The sequence below is a fragment of the Phaenicophaeus curvirostris genome, chromosome 3 (assembly GCF_032191515.1).
Source record: "Phaenicophaeus curvirostris isolate KB17595 chromosome 3, BPBGC_Pcur_1.0, whole genome shotgun sequence".
Classification (NCBI taxonomy): Eukaryota; Metazoa; Chordata; class Aves; order Cuculiformes; family Cuculidae; genus Phaenicophaeus; species Phaenicophaeus curvirostris.
The window spans coordinates 45,831,013-45,855,650 of record NC_091394.1 but is presented as its reverse complement, the minus strand read 5'-3'; the positions used below and the strand labels follow the sequence as shown (position 1 = coordinate 45,855,650).

At 37.8% G+C, this 24,638-nt stretch overlaps 1 protein-coding gene across 13 annotated transcripts in view; it reads left to right on the top strand.

The window, feature by feature from the left end:
* PTPRM (protein tyrosine phosphatase receptor type M) overlaps positions 1–24,638 on the top strand; it is a 481,970-nt gene that overhangs the window by 431,603 nt on the left and 25,729 nt on the right. For all 13 annotated transcript variants that reach the window (XM_069853870.1, XM_069853869.1, XM_069853866.1 and 10 more), the window contains one exon: positions 16,999–17,096. In XM_069853870.1, the coding sequence (XP_069709971.1) occupies positions 16,999–17,096 (98 nt within the window). The remainder of the gene's footprint in view (positions 1–16,998; positions 17,097–24,638) is intronic.

Sequence of the window (24,638 nt, the reverse complement as noted above, 5' to 3'; positions counted from 1 at the left end):
AGGGATCTAGAGAAACAGTTTTACAGGCCATCACTTAAAAGCTTGTTTGGGAACACGAACCTATTCCTTTGTCAACATGGAATTTAAGTTTCAATTTGCATTGTCGTCAAAGAAATAGTTTTCCCATTCTGATGCAATTCTTATTTCTTTTTTGGTCAAGTTCAGAGCTCAAACAGGTGGGAAAGATGAGTCTTCTGTGACTGCTTGATCATAATATTGAACAATATGCCAATCTTCTCCCTATGCTTGGTTAGCATACATGTGGAAATTTGATTGCTCCTCCATTGTTTGGAGGAAAACTTCTCTGTAATAGGTATTCTGTGACAGAGCTTCCTGCATTTGCCTGTGGATCCAAAGAAGTTGAGCTACACCCACACGTGTTGTTACAACACATGCCCGACCTTTTAAGAGAGCCAGCTAGAGTACTGAGTATAATATACTCAGAATAATCTTCCATTAATTGGATTTAGAGGTCATATGTGCTACTACCAAAAAAAGTTAAAAAGTTGGACAAGTGAAGTAAGAGGTCTTACTTGATTTCTGTTGTCCCCTAAGTAACCCAAGAGTCTGCAGCCTCCGGTCCCATTTCTACCAGTGACAGGCTTCCTATCTCTGCCTTTCTGTACTTCAGCTCTCAACAGTCCCCAATGAGGTTCAGCCTTGTGTCGGATGACACTGGGGCAGAAGCAGATCTTACTTTTAAAACCACTTTGTTGTTGTGAATATTACATATTTAGACCAGAATGAGAATTTGTGATCTTAGAATACAAGCCATTTAAATGTGCTGCTTCTTCCATTTCTGCTAACACATCCCTCAGCCCATGGGCTTTCTGCAGATAAGCCATATAGGGAAACTGGGACGAAAATGCAGCATTCACTTAATTCTCATTGGGCTTTTACACTCTCCTCTTCTGAGAAGTTGATCGTTCCATGTAAGTTTTAGCTAATGATGCTGTTGTTTTTCAGCTTTAACTGAAATCTAAAACAAAAACTACACAGTTGGCATTTTACTTGTAATACTGTTGTTTTCATTAGGAAGTTCACCAGATTTCACTTACAGCTTTCTGATAGGCATTCAAGATCCCTATCTAAAACAAGTTCAAATATGGCTCTATCACTCATCAGAATACCTGAATAGCAAATACCAAGCTTGAGGGTTTTGTACTTTCAAATTTTAAAGCCATGTATTTAATAATTTGTGAATATTGTACTGCGAGTCTGTGTACTGTATCCACTAGCAAGTCCCAAGAATTTCTTTGCCTTACTTTTTTCCTGCTATGGTGTCAAGAAGTACCTAGTCAAGAAGAAGAAGAAGAGGAGTAGAAACAAGTCATCTCCAAGGTGTCAAGGATATATGTCTGTTTCAGCTGTCAATGTTTGGGGCAGGTCCCATCAGTTTCTTCTCTGTAAGTGCAGCTGAGTGCACACAGGGGTGAAGAATATTTATATTCTGAAGAATATAAAATTCATCTTTTAATGGCCATACAATTTACAGCAAATTCAAAATACTTTGTGAGTTTTTCAGTGGATTACATTTTTAACATATTATTTTTTAAGGCCAGTTGAGAAGCAGATTTGAATCTCCATTTTGAAGGAACAAAGAGCACTGATCTTAAGAGGTTTATGTATTCTTTCTAGCTCTGTCCTTGGCCTGATGAAGAATCATGGGCAAGTTTCTTTTCCTTCCTCTATCTCAGCTTTCATATCTGCAGAATAGGGTTAAAAATGCTCATCTGCTTTTTATGGTTCTCTGCAATGTCCTAGCAGATGCAGCTGTGTAAAGGCTGGATGGTTTTATTCTCCAGTATCCCAGATTCCTGACAAAGTCTTTGAACAATAGTAACACTTACAGTAAAATGCAACCTCTGTCTCCTGCAAAAGGGAAAAAGTTACTGGGAATAATCTCTAAAATCCCTTTGAAGATCTATATTAACTATGGAAGGAAAAATATATATTTCACATGTTGAACAAGACTATGCCTCTGTACGTCTTCCTGACAAGTAAGCCTGTCATGGGCCATGGCTTGCAGTATAGCCAATGACATTCATGCTCTGTTTTAGAACACACTTTCATATAGATATGTATCAACATAAAAACACAGCACAACAGTTAAGCTGCATTTTAAATTCCCTTGATGTCCACTTACATCAGTCTTCAAATAACTTTTCCTATTTTCTCTTTTCTCCTCCCCTGCAACTTTCACAGGTGCACATGCCTATTGTTCTTTGAAGGAAAATGTCATTATATCAGTCAGTTTTAAATCTCTGAGGAGTTAGAGTGATTGATATTTAATTTTCCTGTGTTCTTCTTAAACTGCATTCAACATATCAAGTCTTAATGAGCAAATATAATTGTTTGAAGTGAAAAAGTGGCAAATTTAATCAGTTTATAATAGACTACCAATCTGCTTTTAATAGAGCTACGAGTTGCATAATCACCTGTTTATTAAAGCGTTAGTGTCTTCCATACTAACCAGAGTTTGACGTGCAGATTGGTGTCTTTCCACCATGGCGTTCAGATTATCCTGCTGCTAATTTGAATTACAGAGAGAAACATTTTTTGAAAGTGTTACATAATGGGGGCTTTCTCAACTGATAATCAAAAAGGGGTTTACTTCCATTTAAAGAGTAATACATTCATAGTTTGCAATTTCAATTATAAAATAAACATAATTTTTCCTTTATGCAGTAAGTATAATGTGAGTGGTAGACTGAATTTACAGCTAATAAAGACTTTTGATGATCTCCTGTAATTGGAGATCCCATCAACAGATGGGATCTGCCCCTGAGTCACTGAGATTAAAAAGAATCCCTCATCGCAAGCTGGTGTACTGGGTCATGCAGAACCAGCAAACTTGTGCAATTTGAAATTCGCTGCTTTGTTTTATAGATCACTTGTTCCCATGGATATAATTCTTTAAAATTCTTTTATAGCAGAATATCGAGCTCTTATATGATCTGTTCAATTTACTGGCAGCAGGGTTTTTTTTCCAGGAGTTAGGTAATCAATGAATTTTAACCAGGTCCTTTGACGAGAACATTAGGTTGAATGTCTGTATGGTACTTATTCTCACGCACACTGCTGGATGTTCCTATTATTGAATGACTGTCGTTGATCTTGCATGTCTCATCCTGATTACAAAGCAGGAAAAATTAATCCTTTTTGTATTTACTTGCTCTATGTCCCTTGAAGTTCACATAGTTATCTGACCTATGATTTAGCTTCTTTTAGCTAGTCTCTACTAAAGTATTTGCAATGCTTCCTCCACTGCTGCACCAGCAACTGTAAATTATGAGTGACAAACAACTGTTAATATAGTTCTACAGCATCATTCACAGCCAGGGCTGGTTTTCGAGCAGATCAGTCATGTGTGAAACAGCAGATACTCGCATGCAAGCTGCATGTCTCTGTATTATGTATAGCATACATTCATTGATGCATCACTAACCTTTGAATACTCTTTGCAAGTCAGAGCGTCTGTGCTTGCTGCACTATGCAAGGAACTGGATCTAAGATGTTTTGTAGAAGTATTTCAGAGCATGTCATAATGATTGTAAAAGCTACTCTAGAAAATAAAGCCGCTTTAGATGCAAAAGCCCAGTGTAGCCTTTCTACCTCTTTTTTTGTCTATATCCAGTTGTAAAGCAGATGCTGAACTGTTTCACTTTGTATATTGCTAAATGGAGGCAGACATCAAGTCAAGTTTCAGTTCGGAGGAATTTTTTAGATTTGAGTTATGAACCTCTGAAAATAAATATTTACAATGGAAATGCTTACAGTCTTCACTACATCAGCCTAAACTTGTGACCATAATAACTCTTTTCATATTCCTTCTTTTTTCTGCAAAATATGTGTCGTTTTTCTGCACACGACTGTATATGTTGTGTGAATGTTTTAATAAGGGCTTTCAGAAACAAAAATACATTTTATTTCAAACTGAAAGGTCCCTTTGAGATATCTGAAACAGAAACATTGCTTTGAATAATAGCACTCTTAACTTCCTTGGCATGTTTTTTGTTTTTATGTTGCAGAAAGCTGTCAGAACTACAGCAGTGTGGAAGCTCCACACTTATCTTTACAAAGAAACTTTTGCTGTTTTGGTTTTAGCCCATGGATGAAAATTAACATTTAAAATTACTTCAGGGAGAATTGAAAAACAATGGAGTGAGATAGTTATACACAATTTTTCAACTTTAGATATGCTGTCATTTTTGCCAGGCTGTTTGCCTGATGTGTATATATACATATGAAGTGAATGAATTCTGTGCATTTATGTTAATCTTGAAGATTCAGATGTTTGATTTACTTCTTAATCATCAAAACATTAAAAAGGTGGTATAAGCCATCTCTATGAAGGAGATAAACCCATTCCTAAGCAGTACATTAAATAGCCGAGGCTTTCTGACCTTCACATGTTTTGCAATAATGGTGACAAATGGCAAAGTAGTTCCGTTTTTTTTCCAACCCCAAACACATGCAAAAGCATCCCCTTTGCATATTGAAGTGGTATCTCCAGGTTATACTGTGAAGGCATATGGCAAATTCACCAGAGCGTTTTTACCGCTGTTTATTTCCCACCAAAGGTTGATGACAAAGATTGCAGCCTTTTAAAAGCTGGTACTTTTTGTGTTAAGGACAAAAAGACAGTATGTAGTAAAAACTGGTAACTGCCAAGTCAACACTTTTCGAGAGTTATGGTACATGGGATTAGCAGAGCTTGTCTCTGTCTTTTTGTTTATAATAGGAGATTTTAGTTATAACTGTATTAGAACAGTTATCATTTAGGTTTTTCATGATTCCTATGTATTTCTACCTTTGTCTTAATCAGCTGTGTGGTAGTTTTTTCTGTACAGGAAATTAGACACCCCTCTTGCTTTCCATTCAGTGCAGATGGCTGTGACTACAGTGCTAGCATAGTTTTCTAACAGGCAAGAAATTAGCTTAGACTCTTTTGCAACTTCTGTGAATCTTTTGTGTAGACCGGGTAAAATAGGAGCACTGTTGGAAAACTGCTGATAGATACTGGGTAGAGCCACTTAAATTCTTCTTCATGTATGTGTGAGTACATTTTGCATAAAATACATGCCTGCCTTTCATAAAACTTTGGAAATTCTTTGAAAATACAAATAAGCTCTAGAAATGATACTGAATCAGAATCATAGAATCAAAGAATGGTTTGCATTGGAAGGGCCTTTAAAGGGCATCTAGTTGCAACACCCCTGCCATGGGCAGGAACACCTTCCACCAGACGAGGTTTCTCATAGCCTCATCCAGTCTGGTCTTGAACAGCACCTGTGGGGCATCCACAACTCCTCCGGGCAACCTGTTCCAGTGCCTCACTACCCTCACAGTAAAAAATTTCATCCTTATATCTAATCTAAATCTACCCTTTTCTGGCCTGAAGCAGTTACCCCTCATCCTGTGACTGCATTTCCTGATAAAGGGACCCTCCTCAGCTTTCCTGTAGGCCCCCTTTAAGTACTGGAAGGTGTCTATAAGGTCTCCCTGGAGCCTTCTATTCTATAGGCTGAACAACCCCAGCTCTCTCAGCCTGTCCTCATACGGGAGGTGCTCCAGCTCTCTCATGAGCTTTGTGACCCTCCTCTGGACTCACTAGCAGATCCATGTCCTCACTGTGCTGAGGACTTTGGGGCTGGACACAGCACTCTGGATGAGGTGTCACTAAAGCAGAGTAGAGGGGCATGATCACCTCCCTCGCCCTGCTGGCCACACTTCTTTTGATGCAGCCCAGGATTTGGTTGGCTTTTTGGGCTGCAAGCACACATAGCTATCTCATGTTGAGCTTCTCATCTACCAGCACCCAGAAGTCCTTCTTTTCAGGGCTACTCTCAATCCATTATTTAATATTTCTTTGTGAATATAAATTCCCTTATCTTATGCAGGCTACTCTTTCATTTGCTTGTTAATGTGGTTTGTGAAACAATTTGAGAAACTGATGATTTCTCTGTTGTCAAAGCCACAGAGGAAGAAAAAGCAATCCTATCCTCTCCCCTGCAAAGACTGAGCAACACGAAATCAGAAATAAAGGTCTTCAGAGCATATATACACCTCTGTCTCAAAAACGTATGGGTTTGATTTCTCTGTTGTGAAGTTAGTTTGCAATAGCTACAATAGACTTTCGCTGAGCAAACTGTCCTTGCAAACCAAACACACTTTCAGAAAAGAACATTATGGTGGTGGCCATGTATTACTGTGTTTGCTCCTCAGGCACCTAATTACCTAGATTATGCACTAGAATCCTTTTTTTTTGTCCAAAGAAGATGTATAGAGCATCAGCGGTAAAAATGTACCTCACTTGTCAGTATTTTGGGGGAATGCAAGTTATAGAAAGCTGATGTTTGACAATAGGGTTTCAATCCTGGATAAAGAATCAGCCAAAGAATTGGACTTGATGGGGAAGGTACCTGGCACTCTTGATGGAGTACTGTTAATATGCCTGTCAATCAGTGAAGCCTAATACTGAAGCAGAAGGAGCAGAGAAATGCAGTTTGTCAGGAAAATCACATAGCCAAAGCATCCATTTTCTGTGAAGTTTATTTTCCAGCCAGTCTTCAGCAGCCTGGAGGAGGCTTGGCAGCAAGTGTAAGAAGGCTTTTCGTCTTCTCATTTACAGGGGGGTCGGGGGTGGAAAGGGTGTTACAAACAGAATGTATTTCAGAAACAAATGTATCAAGAAATAAATAAGGCAACTGATTTTTGTCCTGTCACCACATCCGAATCTTTGAAACCTGTCATCTTTTCTCTATTCTGCATCCTTTGGTGGCAACTGAAATCTCTGTATTGATATGGCCACCAATGCACATGGCAATCTGGGCAATTTTGAAGCACTGCCTTTGAGAAAAAAAGATACAGGCTTATTGGATTAATTTCTTTCCCTGTCCATCTGTATTCTTCTGTGCAGTTGCGTATTCAGATGCAGACTGTGTGGAGATTCCCTCTGCTGCTGCTAAATCTCATTCTGTTGCAAGCATGCCCATGTTACTATGTATAATACAGATTAAGCACAAATACACTCTCCATGTTAGAATGTCTTTCCATGTTTACAGTGTACAGCAAATACTGCAGTCTCTTATAGAATATAATAAAACGTAAAATGAAAATATTAGTGTTGCCATTCCCTACTTGCAGAAGTGAAAATAACTGATGTTCTCCCAAAAATAACAGTAAATAATAGTAATGAGAGAATTTATTGTCATGCAGATTTAATTTTTACCATCATTATCTAGAAGTTAAAGGGAAAGATATCTAATTGATTCTGACTATTTCTATGACTGAGGAAGAAATGGATGTACCAAAGTTCTCCAGCCTTAAATTGAAAAATATATTGTCAGTGATATATCTCACTCATGAGATACCTATCAGGACAGTAAATCATGACAGATTTATTTTGCTAGAATTTTTACTTATGCTTTAATGTAGACTAAATTATCTTGTTTGTTCATCTGGGTAAAGTCTTAATGTTAATGCACTTAAACTCCCAGCACAAGTTTGAAAAATAGAGCATCTGAATATCTTATTCACAAGCATGAGCAATATTCCTTCACAATAAGATCCTTGGGGAAAAATAAAAGAAACAAGTAGCCAAAATGAACTCATATTTTGGAGCTAGAGAATAGTGATGATTTTATTACATCCTAATGCTTATGATTGACTCAACATGAAAATAGAAAGTAGAAATAGGAAAGACTAATTAGGTTCTTTTGTCTGTTCCCTAAGGAACCTTCTACTGAAGGGGATAAAATGATCTTAAACTTCTCATCCATCATAAAAATTGATTCTGCATTACAAGTTGATATGAAGAACCCAGTCCAACAAGTGAATTACCTAAGGTTTTTAAGTTGGAAAGTTACAGGCAGCATTACAGAATAAATGCCACATTTGTTTTTCTTCCCAAGCTCAGATGGGCTGTTCAGAATGAGTGATTAATAGGTATTCATGTTTCCATGATGCAAATCAGCCTTATGGAGAAGAATGCACAAATTAGAAACTAAAAGAGCTTTCATTCTGGAAAACATTGATTCAGCTAAATTGAAACTTTCAGTGGGACTGCTTTCACAAAGACAGTTCAGGTTCAAATAGTGGGGTCAGTGTTCCTGGAATAAGCCTTCAGATGGAGCTGTGACCTCAGATGGAGAGCCAGTATCTCATGTTGCTGTTTGATCTGAATCAATTTGGAGCTGTATCTCAGTTTCCTAACTGAGTCCCCTGTTATTCTTCTGACATGCTTGACTGTAATTAAACAATTAAATGTCCGTAGGTTATAGAGAGGAAGAGAGTCCATGTGTGAGTGAGACTAACTCTGTTTCTCTGTAGCCAGTACACTCTGCTGGAGACTACATCAAGGCCTCTAATTACAATTACAATTATTCAAAGTATTCCTGTTTCATCATAGAAAAAAAACAAACTGAAAAACGCTCTAAGCAAGCCATTGCCTAGCAGTGCTCTCTTAAAAGGTGTGCAAGGTAAAGATTCAAGACTCTGGCCTTACCCAGTATCCCACATAACCTTCACTAAGGAATCCCCAACTCTGGCGAGTGCTACATGTAATGCAGAATTTGGAAGACATTGGATTTATCCAGTCTGAGAAAATGTTAACAAAAAGAGCAGACTGCTTAACATTCCTACTGTGTGGCAAACAAATTATGTGAAAGAAAGCATTCTTCAGTTATAGTGGATGACCTAGATTAAGCCACAACTACCTTGTTTTGTCAAGGTTTTTAATTTCCTGAAGTTCAGATCAGAAAAAAAAACAGCTTTCTTGAATGGGGTAATGGTACATCCATGGCCAGTACACAGATTTTGTTGCATTCAGCTTTGCCTAATCTCAAGCTAACTGGATAAATCTGGACCATTTCTGTTGCTGCCAGTTCTTCTGTTCCCAATCTGCAATATTTCTATGAGTTGTCAAAAGGTGTTATGGGAATGTGCTATTCATTCTTTGGGAAATCGTATGACACTTTCATTTTAGTTTGTTGATACAGAACACACTGAGCTAGTATTGGAAATGTAGCTGTGGAAAAATGTCAATCAATAAGTGTGTAACACTTTATTAGGCGGAAAGTTAGCTGGATAGCATTAGCTGTAGTGTTATAAAAAACGTCTTAAATAGCACCTGCCAAGAGTGCACAAATAAGGCCTGGCCTCAGACTTAAAAATATATTTAAGTGCAGCAATGGCTTGTTTGTGAATGCAGAAATACTAATGTGGAGTGGGCACAGGGTAAGATTATTCAGAAATGGCTAGGGAGCTGCTGTATGTTATATCAAGACTGTTCAGTTCATTGAAGCCCTACCTTGCTTCCTGTTGTCTCTCAAGGTGTGTTTGGATTGTGACTGTAAGGGGAATGAACACCTTTTGTGTGTTCATGGGCAGTTAATATGTTATGCAGCACCCTCTACAGTGCAGCTCCAGTCCTAGACTGGGGTTTCTAGATGGTGCTATAATGCAGACAAAATAATGCATAGAGATATGTGCTGTTGCAGCCTGGTTGGATCTGTATCAATAAATAAAACACCATATGATCTTCCAGATAATAAATACCACATTCCCTCACAACCAGGTGACTACCCACAGAATCACTGCAGAATAGGATTAGACAAAATGCCAACAAGGGAAATTATTCAGCTCTAGCCAATAGGTGATCCATACATGTACATACACGCACTTTGTATTTCAAGCTTGTTATCTAGTTTTGTGAAATGAGCAATTCTAAAGAAAAACATTCTCTTGAATAGTCAGTTTTGTCATTACTCAAAGGATATATTTTTTTAGTGTCTCTTTATTAAGCTGGGAATTTTAAATGAAGGGGGAGTTTTGTTTTAGCTAGCTGTGAGATGCTTACACACCTTTCATAACGTAATATGACTGTGGCTCATCACTACTGCATACTGTAAAGGGCATGTTACAGGCCAAATGTTTTTATGTTCTTTTTAGATTTGGAAGAGATAAAGAATTCAGAGGTCAATCTCCTCCTTTCCTTCATCCTGTGAAAGGTCTGGTGCTGACTCCTCTAAATGTAGGAGGAGGTGGTTTGAAAAGCCAGACAAAGCACTGGTCAGTTTCGTGGGAGCTATAGATAAAATTTCTACATGCACCTCAGTCACTTAGTAATCTAAGCCTCATTGAAAGCTAATGGGACTTGAAAGCACTTTGAAAATTTCATTTTGTGAAAGCCAATTTTCACATACAGTGATGTGCAGGCAGCAGGGTTTGCTGACTGGCTAGCTCGAAGCAGGTAGGATTTAGTTTGTGCTTGAAAATCAGCCAATTACTATTCACTGTGCTGTCCCTTGGCTGATAATGAGAGAAGGCTGAGTTTTTCCTGAACGAAGGATACAGCAAAAAGCCTCTACGTTGCCAGTAGCTGTGCTGGGAGGATTTGTCCCAATAAAGCATTTCAGCTTGCTTTGTAAGTAGTGTTTTCCTGAAATGTCAAGCTAACAAGAGTCAGCCAGATCTTTTTCTTATTGACAGTCCATCAAAGGTGAGGAAATCATAAAAAATACCCCAAACATTTTAAATTCATAGCTCAGTCCTGACTAACCCACTGAGTGTAGCTGAGGTGACTCACTGGAATAGTGTTGCTGCATACTGCCTTCTTTTTTTTTTTTTTGCATTGTAAGGTAGTATCATTGCAAAAGGCCACAGAAGGAAAAAATGGTGGGCTGGCTACAACTCAAGTATAGATTTTGAATGTATTTGATAAGCACGATATGTTCTGAAGCCTGGGTTAAAACTGGTGTTAGGAGAAACTGAACATTTTTAATTTGTTTGTGAAGTTGTGGTAGGGTTCTTGCTTACAAAATGGTGTTCTTTCTTATTTGACTATGAGTTAGTTACTGCCTCTGCAAATGAGTGGCTCCTGTCTGCACTGTCTCTGAATCTGTTACCATGGGGGAGTCAGTTAAAATGAGGCTTAAATCTGAGAGGGAAGTTTTTTCCACACCTAACTGAAAAGTAGCCATAGCCTCAGGCTTCCTTGCTTGAGCTGCCTGCTGGCTTAGCATACTTAGACAACAGTCTAAACCTATTTTGAGAGAAGCTAATGCTGAAAGACTGCGTGATCACTGCCTGAGTTTTTTAAGGTTTTATAGCAGAGCTTTGTTCTGGATTTCACTGGCCTCCATGGAGGCACTAAACCCTTACGAACTCCTGGAAGGGTGAGTGGAAGTTAAATGCATGCTACTTTACCTATTCAACAAGCGTATGGCAAAGACAGCTCTTGACAAATCATGTTATCATTAACTGATCAGATCTTCAAAGCACCTTCCATTGAGTAAACAGCTCATTTTGGGAGGGCAGAGATGAGCTGGAGTACAACTGTACTGCAGTGTGGCATTGGCGATGCTATTACAAAAAAATACTGAACTAGGAGTTTATCTTGCTAGTTGACTTAATCAGCACAACTGAGATCTGTCACTTTTCTTTGTAGTATGATGACTATTTTAGATAGAAAGATCAAGGCATTACATTTTATTTTATGAAAAAGTGGAACCTAAACTTACACTCCTTATTCTGCACTTGATCATGCAAAGAGGTGTCCAGGCTTGCAGAGCTGCTGACCACTGAGGAGCTTCCCATGAAGTAACTGGGGGCCTGACAAAACTGAATGCTCATGAAAATCTGATCAAATAATTTACACACCTCCAAATTCCTATTGATAAAAACCTGGTCACACTGCCTTTCTGAGTAGGGAAAAATATATTTCAGTTAAAGGAGATGTTCCCTCGCCTGCAGTCAGTGATATTTATAGTTTAAAGAAATATTTAACTGCAATTTTTTTTCATAATTTTTTCTGGAAGGGAGCTTTGCTTTTACCTCCAAATTCCAGCATGGTTAAAAGAGCAAATGACATGCATTTATGGATTATCAGATCAGTAGACTGGCAACGTATTAGTAATTTTGCTTCCTCCTGCAAAATTCTTTATAAATGATCCTACTAACACCTAGTCTGTCCCATTCAAGAGGCTCGTTATGAAAAGGAGAATTCTTGAATATTTTAATGTGTTAGCTCATAGTCTGTTCTAGTAATTTCTCCACCACCACCCATTCTGGTTTTATGCTTTCATGTATATTTTGAACAATTTCTGCCTTGTAATGGGTTTGGGATTTTTTGACATTGTAGTTGCAAAGGGAATCATTGCTTTTTTTGCCTTATTTTTTTGCCATGCAGCCATATTCATTCGTACAAAAACAATCACTCATAATAAAGAATGAAGGCTAAAGCGCAGTTCCCTGTATGCAGGCATGTTAACTACCTGTTCTTAAGGGGTCAAGTTGTGGGCAGTCACAATAGCAAGCAGCATGTTTTTCTTCAGTAAAAAAGTGAAGACAGTTGTCATTGCTACTAAAACCTGTACTAACCATTAAGTGAGGGGACCATTTTATAACCATGTCTATAACTGAATTTGGTCTCAAGTGGACTAAACATTAGCTTGTGGATTTGACATTCTGCACTAGGTTTGAGAAGCTATTTGTTCCTTCTTCAAGCTGCTTGCTTTTCCATAAATTGAAAAATGACCCATAGATTTACAAGTCCCATCTGAGTAAGTACTGGGGGCATTTCAGGATTCAGGTGTTGTGTGTTTCTTTGTGTGTTTGCTTTCTTTCCTGAACACTTTTTCTTGTATTCTAGGCTAGTTTATCACACTCAAATTGATCACATACCCTAGTAGCAATAGCACTTGTTAGAACAAGGTCTCTCAATAAGCAGAAAGAGAAGCTCTAGAAAGGACTGTGAACTAAAGCAGCTTCTTAAGAGTTTAAGCCGTTCTCAAAAGCTGTGTGGTTTTCCATTTCCTAATATGTTTGTTTTCCCAGAGCAGCAACTACCAACTACCAGTAATACAACTAACAGTTGTAATATATACAAGTGATCATTTCTGTTTGAGTTTGTTCAATAATGCATTTAATTAGCATGGGGTTTAGAAGGTTGATTTCTTTTTCTTTTTTTTTTTTTTCCTTTGCTCTTCATCTTCTGGTTGCAGTATGTTGTTGATTTTTTTTTTTCACGGCAGAAATCTTTGATCCCAACTAGTATATTGTGTAGCTAATGGGGAACGCCACAGGCTTACTGTTATGCAGCACGGTACCTGCTCTTCAGACCTTCTCCTCCCACAAGGGGGCAACTGCTGACAATAACCTTCCTGCCTATTGTGCGCACATCTGTTAAGCTGATGCTTAGAACAATTATAGGCTCTTTCTTTCCCTGCCACAAGTCTCTGGAATCAAATTGTTCAGTTCTTAACAACAATAAATCCTCCAACCCTACCTAGCCTCTAATGCTTTTCAGTTCTGGCTGGAGACAAGTAATAATTTATTCACATGTCAGAAAATAATTTGAAAAATGTCAAGAAGAAAAGAAAAATGGGGTAGAAAAGAATTACTTCCTGAGACTTTAAGGTACATTTTTAGGTGTTTTTTTTTTTTCCTTTTGGTGTCCTAAACATGAAAAAAGTTTGGACGCTGCATGTAAGAATTGGAGACGAACAGTAAGAAAATATTTGAGAGCAGGAATCCTGTCAACTGCTTTAATTATGCTTGTCTTATCATTTGGACAGTAGCATTGAGAAGAGCATGCTCAGCTCTGCAGAACAGGGCATTTCTTCTAGAATAACATTTGGAATCAAGCTTGATAGAATTGTCAGAGCTCAGGTGTTTCTCTGGCCTGAAAAAAAACGCTATTACTTTTTCTAAAGATTTTTTTTCTCAGAATTTATTACCTTTTTTATTTATAAAGTATAACAAATTCAAAATCTTTAGGAAGAAATTAGTGTTTAGGATCACTCAGCCGTTGTAATTTGTGATTTCATGGTCTGAAATGTAGGAATCATTAAATCATGAGACAATTTATGCTGTAGAATAAAGAATCGGAAATGAATTGTTGCAGAGTATCCCAGAGATGTCAGAAACAAATGACTGTTAAGGCGCAACCATCTTGTTTCTGTAGTGGATCTGTAGGAAAGAAAACTGACATAATACATAAAGAAACTTGCTATATTGTCCTTCGGTTTCTCAAAGATTGTGCCTTCTTGCAAGGGGAAATGAAGATGGCTATGTTGACAGAGGATCTTTTCTCACCTTCCCTTCAGCTTTACCAAAACCATGTTCAGGTGAAAAATTTTGAAACGTCGTATAATCCTATGGTGGCAGAATGCAGTACAGCCATTTAGATTTTCTCCATTAAATCAGGATTCTTGAAGCAGTAGTGCTGTTATTTTTTATCTTTGATCAAGCTGAAATAATCTTAATAATGTGTCATGAATTTGCACACTATTTCCAGGACACTACTCTGGAAAACTGCCTTTTCCTAATCCTGTTTTTAGCTACACTCCTTCAAAGATGATTGCTATAATAATTTTACTGAATATTTGTTTGAGATTTGAGAGGAAGGAAGGAGCTATGCAGAGATAGTATTTTCCTACAGTGAGTAAAATGGTCTCCTTCCTTTTACCAGTGGGAGAAGTTGGCTTAAAACCTTTCTCTTGTTGTGACTTTAATTGCCCCAAAAGCTGTATTGAATTCTACATTATTGAAACACAAGCAAAATAAACTTTCACTATGACACATGCTAATTGTCTTACTGTGGCATTCAGAATTGCGCTCGGATTGTGTCTGTATTAAATATCCAGGACAATTACATAGTAGTAAAGTACGTATTGTAAATTTCTATGTGATGGAGAATGATTTAAGTCTTGTCATACTTCAGAATGAAATTCACAAAAGTATCATCTGTTCTGTGCTGTAAATTAAAAGAAAAAAAACTTTAGTTGTGTAGCTACAACATCAGCTCAAACTTTGTAATTTCTGAAACTGTAGTTTCATATTCTGCTTTTATTTCTTCTGACGTCTCTTGTATTCTGAGTTATAGCTTCCTGTTGTTTCAAATAACTTTTTCTCCTGTGATTGGAACTACCAAAGCAAGTAAAAGTCAAGTTGAGTGACTATAGGGAAACCAGTGAAACAAAGTATGCAGCTTTTTTAAAAGCAGAGAAAGTAAGGAGGAGGATACATAACTTCCTTAAATGGTCTATGCAAATTATGGATGATAAAGTTATCCTTTGAAATTGGTAAAAAATAAAAAGAAATGTTAAAAGTTCAAAAGTTTTAAGACTATTACCATCCTTTTTTCTTAAACGTGAAGCTACATCATAACTGTGATGTTATTTGCCTAGTAATTTGGTTTTGACTTGCCTATAATATCATGGAATTATGAAGTCATAGAATCACAGAATGTTTTGTATTGGAAAGGACCTTCAGAGATCATCTAGTCCAACCTCCTGCTATGATAACATAGTAATACTATATTACTACATTTTTCACTACGTGCATGACTTTCAAAGTGAAATTTTTATTGTCAACAGGTGCTCAAAGTACCAAAACATAGGTGCCAAACTACCCAAATCTGTCAATGTGTGATTTTGTAATGTTTCAAGAGTGTTGGTTTCTTCAGTAGAGGAACATTTAGGGCAATACATTATCCATTTATCCTCCAATTAGCTGATTTAAGGCATTCCTCTAAATAAGCCAGTAATTGCTTACTGCAGTGTGGCAGTTCAGTAATGGATTCACTATTGTTGTTAAGCTTATGTTAGTACCTGATAGTATTTTACATTTGTATCAGAAATAGTGTGGCCAGGAGGACAAGGGAAGAGATTGTGCCCCTGCACTCAGCACTGGTGAGGCCACACCTCAAATATTGTGTTCAGTTTTGGGCCCCTCAGTACGAGAAAGATATTGAGGTGCTGGACGGCATCCAGAGGAGTGCAACGAAGCTGGTGACAGATCTGGAGAACAAGTCTTATGAGGAGCAACTGAGGGAACTGTAATTGCTTCGCTTGAAGAAGAAAAGGCTGAGAGGAGACCTTATTACCTTTTACATCTACCTGAAAAAGGGTTGTAGTGTGGATGTTGGCCTCTTCTCCTGAGTAACAAGTGATAGGACAAGAGGAAATGGCTTCAGGTTGTGCCAGGGAAGGTTTAAACTATGTATTAGGAAATATTCATTCACTGAAAGGGTTGTCAAGCATTGGAACAGGCTGCCCAGGGAAATGGTTGAGTAAACGTCCCTGCAGACATTTAAAAGACATGGAGATGTGGTGTATAGGGACATGGTTTAGTGGTGGACTTGGCAATGTTAGGTTTAGAGGTGAACTCAGTGGTCTTAAAGGTCTTTCCCAACCTAAACAACACTGTGATTTGTTTATTTTTATTGGCTCAGGGGTTTTAAAGCTACTTTAAAACTGGGGTGGCACGCTGAACCTCATGGGTAAGACATGTAGACTAGAAACAGACAGGATCAGGCATACACAAAATGATGTGGTTGTTCTCAATATTTTACATTTCTGTAGCATTTCCTGTGGGCTGATGCTCAGCTTTCACATGACACTAGAGAAAGCCTTCTGTGTTCATCTACTAAAGTGCACAGGTTGTTGGGGAAAGCACTGCTGAGGACATGGCTGCCTTGGCATGCCAGAGTACTTTACTGCTTTCCCTGTTATATTGCAAAGTGATATACTGCAGCAAAAAACTATAACTTCTGTCTCACTTCAGGAAGTACAATTTAGGAGCTGGAGTAATTTGATGGATAGTACATACTAAGAAAAATATTAGAAACCAGGAAAGGCCACATAGTCTATTGAGGCTCATTTCATTCCAAATACACCTTCCCTAGGTTATCATCCAATTGTTAAGAGAAAGAGTAATGTTATCCATTTTTTATAATTCCACTTCTGGGTATTAGAGAGATAAATACCTAAATGCTGGAGAACTAACTTTCTTTCAGAGCACTATTTCAGGAGAAAAATACTTAAATGCAGATAGGTGGGATGACAGAAAAGAAATTGACCCTAAATGAAAAATATGATGTTAGTGATATGAATATATGTGTAAAGTCACAGTTTCTCAAAGTTCCCCAGAGACAAACTTCCAATCATGAAACTTTCAGAAAGTAACCTTTCTTTTGATTTATTGTTTTAGGACCAATGCAGGAGACAATATATGACTTCTGGAGAATGGTATGGCATGAAAACACAGCCAGCATAATCATGGTTACTAATCTCGTAGAAGTGGGAAGGGTAAGTGATTTTTTGTACTTCAAAAGATGAAAGATTTTCAAGGTGTTGACTTTGGGAAATTAAATAGTGGGCCAACAAGATGCTTACATACTGAATATAGCACATAAAATATTTATGAGTGCCTCTGCTAAGAGGTTCATTATCAATTATTTTTAAACATGCCTTTGATGCTTGTCTTGGATAACATTAGCACAATGAAAAAGTATCTGATAAAGCTACATTCTGTGCATTTGAGGACTGCAGAGACTGCCAAAGGGAAAGTATCATATATTTGTAGATATCTCAGACCTACCCCTTCTATTAGGAAATTAGAGAACTGGTTATGGAACAAGTTGTGGAGTAATCTTTTTTTTTTTTAAGGAGGACTGAGGGGGAGTAATTTCTGAAACAGATTTCTGAGAAAAGTATGAAATTGCACCTTCTTCGTAGTATGTTAGTATAAATCGACCTTGTTCGTTTGTTTTTTCCTTCCTGTAAGCCTTCTGGATTAAACAAGAAAAAATTAGCTTTACTCATTTGTACACTACATTTGTTGACCAAGAGGTCTTCTTCAGGAGTTGAGTAGTATAGGAAAGCTTGAATTATGTAGCTGATACCGTGTACTTTTCTTTCTTTGCTTGATAGCTTCTAAAGTAGGCCTCCTACTCAAGTCATTATGGCTAATTTTGTTTTCAACAAGTATTGAATGGAACCATTTTCTTTGTTTCTCAGAACCATCAATAACTGAGTCTTTTAATTTACTGCTTTGTCTATGCACTAGTGTCTTAGTTCTCATCTGCAATGTTTTTTGGGGGAAAATTTGCTTCGTAACTGGGCATGTAGTTTTCATTTGGAATGAAAAAAAGCCCACTCCTTTTATTGCAACTACTGCAATTATTGTAAATCAAAATGTTGAAATAAGAAGTCAGGCGCACATATCTTGGTGTGAGCCACATGGTTTTAAGAGATGTTTTTAATTTCACACTGCTGGAGTGGCTGATACCTCTCTGCCCTGTGGCATTGGCATGAGGAGAGAGCAGTGTTTATGTTGTGTGAGTCAGTCTGTCAGATCTTGTCTCCTTTCTAGCAAGTCCAGTTTTACAATGTCAGTTTATTGTCCTTATGTTCTTTTTCAATTGTTAATATATATCCTAATGTTTAGATACTTGCATGCCCATGGCTGCCAACAGATCAGGTACCAGCATTATTTTTAGATATAAAAAACATGGGATTTGTGACTGCATTTAACATCTGTTGCAGGAACACATGTATTACTAATTGCAGAGACAAAAAGAGATCACGGAGGTCACTTTAAAAATTCAGTCCCTTGAGTAAGGAAGAAGGTAGAAATAGTTGGATGGTCACATATCAATTCAAAGCATATGGACCTGTAAGAACAGGAAGCTCTCCAGAAAACCGCTTCATTAAATCTTTATACATGTTCATTAGTTTCCAAGCACACAGCTTAAAAATGGGTGTTTTCAGGGTATGGATAAACAATCCTTAGAAAAAGAACAGCATATTACATGAAACCACATGCTGTCTTCCTAAAGACAGTATTTGAAAGCATCTATTAGTGTGAACTGTCAGGTATCAGCTATGGAAATGCTAGTCTTGATGGCAGTGTTGGTGACCTCAACTCACAACATTTAGGCACACAGCACGTTCACTTAACAGCAAGCAACCGTGTGCCACCCTGGAGATTTCTTGAGGGTGCAGGAGTCCTAGTGGGATGCAGGTCTGGGCCTTTGTTGTTCCTGGCAGTAGTAGAAATAACTTTGTTCTCACTTTCTCTGGAGGCCAACATAGGTGAGAATAGAGTGCAGAAATTTAAATGAGCTTTTAATGGAAATGAGATTGTATGAGCCACAAAACAATTCAGTCACTCCTCTGTCGGTGCTTCTGTCCTACTCCCAGAGCTGGAACCATCAGAAACAAGGAGGCATATTGCAAACACACCATCTGTCCTGCAAGCCCTTACACAAGCTCTGTGCCACCTTGATTAGTAATGATTTTAATGGACCTTTTGGTAGCATTCCTGCAGGGCAAGCCTTGTAACCTTCCCAACCCTGAATTTTTCTACTCCAATTGCTGTTGCTGGTATAACATTTATAAGGGTTTATTATTTTTATTTTTTTAACCCTCTTGACCTATTGTAAGCTGAGGAGGAAAATTCTTTTATTTTTTCAGGAAAGAGGAATATCTATTTAACACGTTTGCCACATAGTGTACATCCTTCATGAATTAATCATACAGGGGGCGTATGTGTATTTGTTTACCAGGACTGGCTGGATAGTCATTAAATCAATGCTAGGAACTTGCTTCTTGCCCTGGAGCATTATGCATCAGGACTGTTTTAATTGTAGGTGGAGGAATCACCATGAGGCTGTCCTTAATGCAAGCACCTGCTGCAAATGACTTAGTCCCCACATTGCCCTCCAGCAGGGTCTGGATACATCTGCCAATATCTGTCATTATCTGAGGCACACTTGTCAAAACCATGCATCCCTTTAAGCTCTTGTGTGTTCCAGCAAGGGACCCTTGTCAGTGTTTCTGGCACCTGCAGACTGCTGTGCACCTGGTATTTAAATGGCACAGAAATGTGTTTTGATTGTTTTCTCTCTTTAATGAACCCACCTGAGGGACATTTAGCTCTTTATCTAGTAGCCTGTTACCCAGTCACTCACATTTACACTGCTTCTATGGAAATTCAGAACTCACTTATGCTGTTATACTAATACATCTGCCAGAAGTCTTATCACAAAATCTGCAGGGCTCCCTAAGGAGACTTTTGTACTGGTAATTTAAGCTAATGATTTCTAAACATATTTAGTCAGTTTTATGAAGACCTCATTAGAATGTTACTGTTGATTAAAAATCTAGGTGAGGTCTCACAGTCATTTAGAAAAAACATTGCTGAGTTGTATGAACAGTTCTTTGATAACAGATGATGAAATGATTTTTAGTTAAGATTGGTCTAGGTTGACATTAGAACTTTTATTAAAAAAACCTAAACAAATAAGTAGCCTTTGAAACAGTCTTGGAACAAAAAAGTCTCTGTCTTCTTCATGCTCGGGTCAACAACTTTCCACTTACAATGAAGTTCACAAAAAGGAAATTGTGAGTAATCAATAGTATAATATTCCTACATTTTAGTGCAAGTATAGGACTTTTCCAAACCATTCACTAATAGGTAGAAAGCAAAACTGAGACTCAAAGTGTCTCAGTGTGACCACAAGCTATTTGAAAATAATGTATTTTGGATTATATTAACACAAGAGACCTTTATGCTCATGTTTGTAAGTGGTACAGCAACTGAACATAGTAGTATAATTTCAGACAACATCTTTTCCTGAGAGACATAGGTAATCTAGTGGATTATTCTAGAAGAAATAAATTTTATCCCATCAGCATAGGGGTGATTGGAAAATAGACACAAGGGAACATCTTGCTTACTCCAAGAGACTGCTCTGGAGTACCAAGTCCAAAAGACAGAGTGGGATCCTTTTGTGGAAGGCAGTGGGAACTGGATCAAGGTCTTTCTGTACTGGCCAAAGTCTCAGGTTGCTTTTTGAAGTGACTCAATGTTTGCACACATTGAAACATTTCTTTCCTCCTTGGAAGAGTTGTGTTGGGAACATTTAGAATATATTCAATTGTGCCATCTAGCTGTCATCTCCATCCTTGCTCTTGTTGGGCTGGTACTAATGCTTGGTTGGCAGAATCAAACTTGGCATGTTACGTCATTTGTCAGTAGTCACTTTCTCACCTGCTACTTGTTTTTGCTTGAGACAAAAGAAATGTAGTAATATCTAACTAATAAATGGTGAAATGCACTTATGAAATTCAGTACAGATGGTCAATATATATAAAAGCACTGCAAGGACTCATGATTGTCTATCACATGCTTTTAATATAACTAAGTATTTACAAAAAAATCACTAGAAATAATTATTAAAAATAAAAACTCACCCCAGGAGCGTAGTAATTACAGTAATTAGAGTTTCTCAATTATTATCCAGAATTAGGAAACAGCCCAAGCTAATAATGTTAATAAGCACACAAAAGACCCTTTTCTTAAAAGGAGGCAAGGTTGACTACAACAGAATGGCTGTGTTACAAACAGGGGAGTGCAGGTCAGCCATAGACTGGTATATAGTCCCTATGTCTGCACACACACCTTAATGGTACCCAAACAGCTTCTCACTGACATCTTATCTCTCAGGGGTGTTATGGTTTTCCGATGACCATCTAGCACTCTTCCTGGGTGACTTTTCCCTCCCAGGAGCCAGCAGGGCTGTATCTACATAGGGAAAATGAAAGAACACTGTAGTGGATTAGGTTTCGCTTTGCTTGTTTTACTGGAACTGTAGTTAATATGCTACGTACATGGCACTCTCATCTGCCTCACTGCAAAAATGTTGATGGTCTGACTGCTGATGCTTAAAAGATGATGGGAGTCCATGTGATAGTGAGGAGATCCATAGAATGGTCTTCTGACATAGAGGGAATATCTCTTTGCTGCTGGCTGGCTAAAAAAGCATTCCCTGTTGTAAGTTAAAATCAAAAAAGAGTTGTTCTTCTCAGAAGAAACTGTATCGGCCCAGCCCTACGCAATTATTTGTGTATGTGCTTGTGCCTTGGGTACTCAGGATGTGCAGCCTTGGTCAGCATTTAAGAAACATTTCTGAAACAGACACAGATATGTTTTCTTAACAAACAAAACCCAGACGTCTGTTCTGAACCAGGTCCTCTTCAGATCAATGTGGTGATCAATTTCTTTTATAGACAGACATTAGACATCCAGGAAAAACTGCCAAATAAATCCCCATCTGAAGACTTATTACTGAAAACTTATTGCAAGAACTAAACAAGAACTTCATAGTAAATTCCAGTGACAGAAAAACTGTGCAAAATTTCCAGTAGACTTGCCACCTGTTCTTAGACTAAAACAGGAATTTTTTTGACACGAAGGTATTACAAAACTTGCACTTTAGCATTTTACAAGTTTTGAGAATCTTCATGTGAAAGAACCCTCTAATAAATAAAGGTAAATTCAAATTGTATTTAAGATTCAGATCACCCATTACAGAGATTTTGCAGAGGTGAAACAGTAACTCTTTAACACATCTTACAAATAGCACATTTGTATTTAGTATAAATAGAGGAACACTCAATTTAATTGAAACTGCCTCTAAATGTAATAAGCCAAATTACCTTCATTTGAATTAGTTCAGGATACTGGCATTAGCACTCCCCAGGAGGTCTGCCAAAGAGTTTGTAAGTATAGTACCGATGAAGATTTCATTTTAACCTTTCTACTGAAAGAAAGAAACCGTATTTTATAATTGAGAGGAAGAGAGGTTGCTGGAAAACCCTTCCCTACCTCTAGGTAATTCTAGTCTCAGTGTCTAAAACCAATGAATAGTGTCCTTCCACATCTGGAGAAAATTATTTTCTTAATCATGTTTACCCAACAAACCTGAGACCTGTGCTTGTGGTTCATATATGTTATTATGTATATTATTGTTTTACTTTTGGTTTCACAGTAATTCCAGTATCTCTTGTTGGGTAGAGTTTATACTTTTTTGGAATATAATTGAGAAAAAAAATAAAACAATCGTTATTGAAAACTATTGTCAGTCTTTGAAGTCAGTGAACCTTTCTAGTCATCAAAACAGATTTCAGCTTTCTAGACTTCTAACCAGAAACAGCAAATTGACATTACTTCATTGTATGTAGCAGGGGAGGAGCCCTTAGGGGGAAAAAAAATGGTTGATGTTCTTCAGGAAAGAGAAGGAAGAACTTTGCAATCGTTTAATGAAGATGTCCTCTGAATAGCATTGTTAGCATTATTAAACAGGACATCAACTTACAAGGGTTCAGCATTGTCCCACATCACTCAAAGCAGACATGGTTTCAGCTCTCAGTGCTTGGATGCATGCTTATTTCCAGTAAAAGCAATGTTTCAAGGAATATTAATCAACAGAGATTAATATCTTAATGCTCACTAATCCAATTGAGATAATTCACTTTGAGAAATAAATAAAAGAGGTTTAAGGATACACAAATGCATCGATCTCCTTGTTGGACTAGCTGCCAAGATGTAGGATGCAAGTGTAAGTGCAGTCTGCAAAGAAGGCTTTGAGTTCTTTGAAATGTCAGGGCTAGCAAAATGGCTTCATCACTGCGAGTCTCCCTACCTCAGCAGTCTCATTAATTTAATCTCTCAGTCTCTCTGTGAAGGAAGAAGTATCCTGGAGACACTGACACAGTTTTATTATACCTTACCCAGCAAAGTAGCATGTAGAGCTTTCTAACCTAACATCACATGATAACAGTTTAGGGACAGAAGGCAATGTGCTAACTAGGTGGTGCTCTGTAGCTCAAATAATGGCATGATTTTGCTCTTGGAATGGAAGCATGATTCAGAGCACAGACTGTTCTGCTTAATGCAGGCACATCAGGTCCTCAGAGCACAGGATCTAAGCAATATGACTGTGATTTCACAGTTGCGTAAGTGATTAAGACAGTCTTTGAAGACCTCCAGCTAACCCTGTAGTGATCTTTCATCTTGGCATTGGATCACCCTTCTTGTGTTCTGGGCTCAGCCTTTTTTCCTCCAAGGCAGTACTGCAGTGCAAAAAATTACAGCCTTTTTTAATTAGTGAAAGACAAAATTACCTAAACATAAGCAATGAAACAGAGGCAACTATATTCCTCTGTTGGCATTAGCGGTGGAGCAAGGAACAATACAACAGCTTTAGTTTGAGTTATCTTTGTCCTAAGGCAGTTCTATACTAATTCTTTTTTGTGGCCAAAGGAAGGCCATATCATGGGTTTGTCCAGTCAACTTAATTTCATTGAACCTAGCTACCATGTCAATGGTATGTTAACTGTGCACCTGATCCTTAAGAACGCAGGGATCACACTCATTCCCTCAGGTGGAAAGCGTTAGTGTATGGCCACTACTGGACAGCTATTCTGGGCAGCAGTTGAATGAGAATGCATCCACCAGGCAACCTAGGATGGGGCTGCTGGGGCACCATAGGGCAGCAGAAGGTGGAGAATTGTATCAGCTGCAAGTTGTCTCTGGAAGAAATTAGACAGAGCTAGTAAAATTCATGAAGACATCTCTCCCCCTCTGGGACCTGTGAACAACATAAAGACTTCTGGCTGCCTTTATACAGACCCATTCATCTCATGGTGCCAAACAGTATCTTAAATGTTGTATTTCTCAATTCTCTTCCATATCTCTTTTAGAAAGCTGTAAAATGAGGTATAAATCAATTAACTGACTTGCTCAAAAGCAAACAAAGAAAATGAGAAAAAAGAAAGTCTAGGTTTCATCCTCTGTCAAAGGTTGTTTTATAACTTATAAAATGTTCCTAAATCACAATACAATTTTTTGTTTGAAAAATGTTTAAATAAAAGTGCTTTCAATTACTGGGTGTCGTTTTACTTCAAATCAGGCAAATAGAAGTATATGACATTATCCTAGCTACATCTGTAAAATCTGTTAAAAATTTTCACCAGCAAGCTTGGTTGACTATTTCGTTTTAT